This window comes from Amphimedon queenslandica, unplaced genomic scaffold, assembly GCF_000090795.2.
Source record: "Amphimedon queenslandica unplaced genomic scaffold, v1.1 AMPQUscaffold_7533_Cont20517, whole genome shotgun sequence".
Lineage (NCBI taxonomy): Eukaryota > Metazoa > Porifera > Demospongiae > Haplosclerida > Niphatidae > Amphimedon > Amphimedon queenslandica.
In genome coordinates, this window is record NW_003552184.1 from 1 (window position 1) to 2,139 (window position 2,139).

Here is a 2,139-nt window from a genome sequence, read left to right on the forward strand (position 1 = left end):
TTTATTTTCTCCAAAATTGGGCTAAAACCTCTGTACAATCATCAGACATAAAATACCTATGAATAGCATTATAAAACTTGTTGTATGATCAATTATATAAAAACCAACTTTTATGCATTCAGTAATCAACAAAAAGATTGAATACATATACATTACATAAAGTAAAAGATTTTGGTGCATTATATATATACTGGTATATGGACACACAACACAACAACACAACAAGGATTGCTCACACCACTACAAAAAATAACGAAGAATTTGTGTTAGTAAGTTTACTTTATTACAAGTGCTTGGCATTACTTCTGGTACCTAATTTAAACAAAATAAAGTACTGTCTTGTTTAAAATAGTAATTACCCCATGATTTTCATGATCTGAATTATCTTCAAAAACATTCGGTGTATTGTATTCATTACTTGTTATTACTTCACAACTTGTAGCAGCCTGTTGATAATAAAAAATAATTCAATGAAGTTTGTCATGAATATAATATTAATTGTTATACCACTTCAGTAGAAATATTTAACATAATGCCTGTTACAAGTGCTCCTGGTTTCTCTTCAATACTCAGTGACTCATTAACAAAGGAATTTTCTGTTGGAAAGTGAACAGGTGAGAATCTGTTATTAGTAATATTAGTAATAGTAATATTAGTAATAGATCCTGTACGATCATCTACATCAGCCTTTTCTAAAGGAACTGATGTTGCATTTGGCTGCACAATTTCAGCTAAAAAATGAAGAATATTATGTTTATTACTATATATTACTATTGTAATCCTTACCATCAGTAGAGCAAGTATCATCTTCTACTGAAGTATTAATATCTTCAATGTTTTTTGGTGGAATTTTTTCTGTTAGAAAAATAAATGATAACCATGCAAGGTAAAAATTTATATTAATACCATATTGTCCATGAACCACAGCAGCAGCAGCATCAGTAACTTGTACTGGTACTATAAATTGAGGACTGCTCACAGTAGTGCTGTATTCTTGTGCAATGGTAGCAGCATATGAAGGAGGAGGAATGGCAGAACCAAAATTAGTTAACATTTCATCAGATGTATTAACAGTGATACCACCTCTCTAAAAGATAAATATAAAAGAATTAGGCCTGGTTTAAATGACTATGTTTCAAACTAAAACTGATATATTTTTAGTTGGATAAGGGTCTCGTTTACACTAAAACACAAGAAAACGCATATCAAATCCGAACAAAAGAAAAACAAATACCAAAAAGTATACTTCTATAAACAAACAATAAATTCTAATAAAACGTAGCTGCTGGTGTGCTGGGTTAGTGTAAACACCTGAAAACAGTATTAGCAAAAATGATGCAGATTTGGCCAGCGTATAGTCGTGTAAATGAGGCCTTAAACATTTACTTAATGTTAAAATACACATGTAGTCTACCTTATTAATATCCCCAGTAACTTTATCATACACAACAGGTTGATCAACAATAGGCATAGCACTAGTATCAGTAATATTAGCAGCAATATTGGCATTAACATCAGCAGCAGTGTTGCTAACAGCAAAAGTAATAGATACTTTACTGTCAGTATCAGTAGAATCGGTACTGTACTCAGTATTATAAATAAGTGGTGCTGTTGATGATGATGTACTCTTTATACTCTCCTCAACATTTGGTTCTCTAATTTCTTGTGTGGTCATCAAATCAAGGGATAAATGTGAATCATCTTGTTGCATCGATTCCTGAAAAACATTCAAATAACCATATACAGTTCAACATTATGAATCTAATTACAGAGAAAATTAGTAATTTACATTATATGGCTACAATATGCTTAAAGCCTGATTTACACTGCACAATTAAGGTAAGGTAAGGCTATACATTAAGACAGGAAGTGCTATATAAACCAATGGCAACCGTTTACGTAAGATAAGAATAGAAATTATCTCTATTTTACGTTACTGAAACGGTGGCCATTGAATATACAGCACTTCCTGTATAGCCTTACCTTACATTAATTGTGCAGTATAAATCAGGCTTTAGAGATATAGGTTCAACCATAAGACTGACAATAATAACTGCACTACGGGCAAGCTTGTTTTATTAATTGAGTTATGCTGTTTCTGTTAAGTTTAAAGATTATTTTTTAAATGTAACACGCAGT

General features: G+C 31.3%; 1 protein-coding gene across 1 annotated transcript; it reads right to left on the bottom strand.

Moving 5' to 3' along the window:
- Positions 1–63: 63 nt before the first annotated feature.
- Positions 64–1,731, bottom strand: LOC109591673 (uncharacterized). The gene is made up of 6 exons (XM_020007355.1): positions 1,415–1,731; positions 907–1,087; positions 787–855; positions 508–731; positions 360–446; positions 64–312 (listed from the first exon to the last, which is right to left on the bottom strand). The coding sequence occupies exons 1-6, from the start codon at positions 1,709–1,711 to the stop codon at positions 241–243; spliced, it is 930 nt and encodes a 309-aa protein (XP_019862914.1). The 5' UTR covers positions 1,712–1,731; the 3' UTR covers positions 64–240.
- Positions 1,732–2,139: the final 408 nt, after the last annotated feature.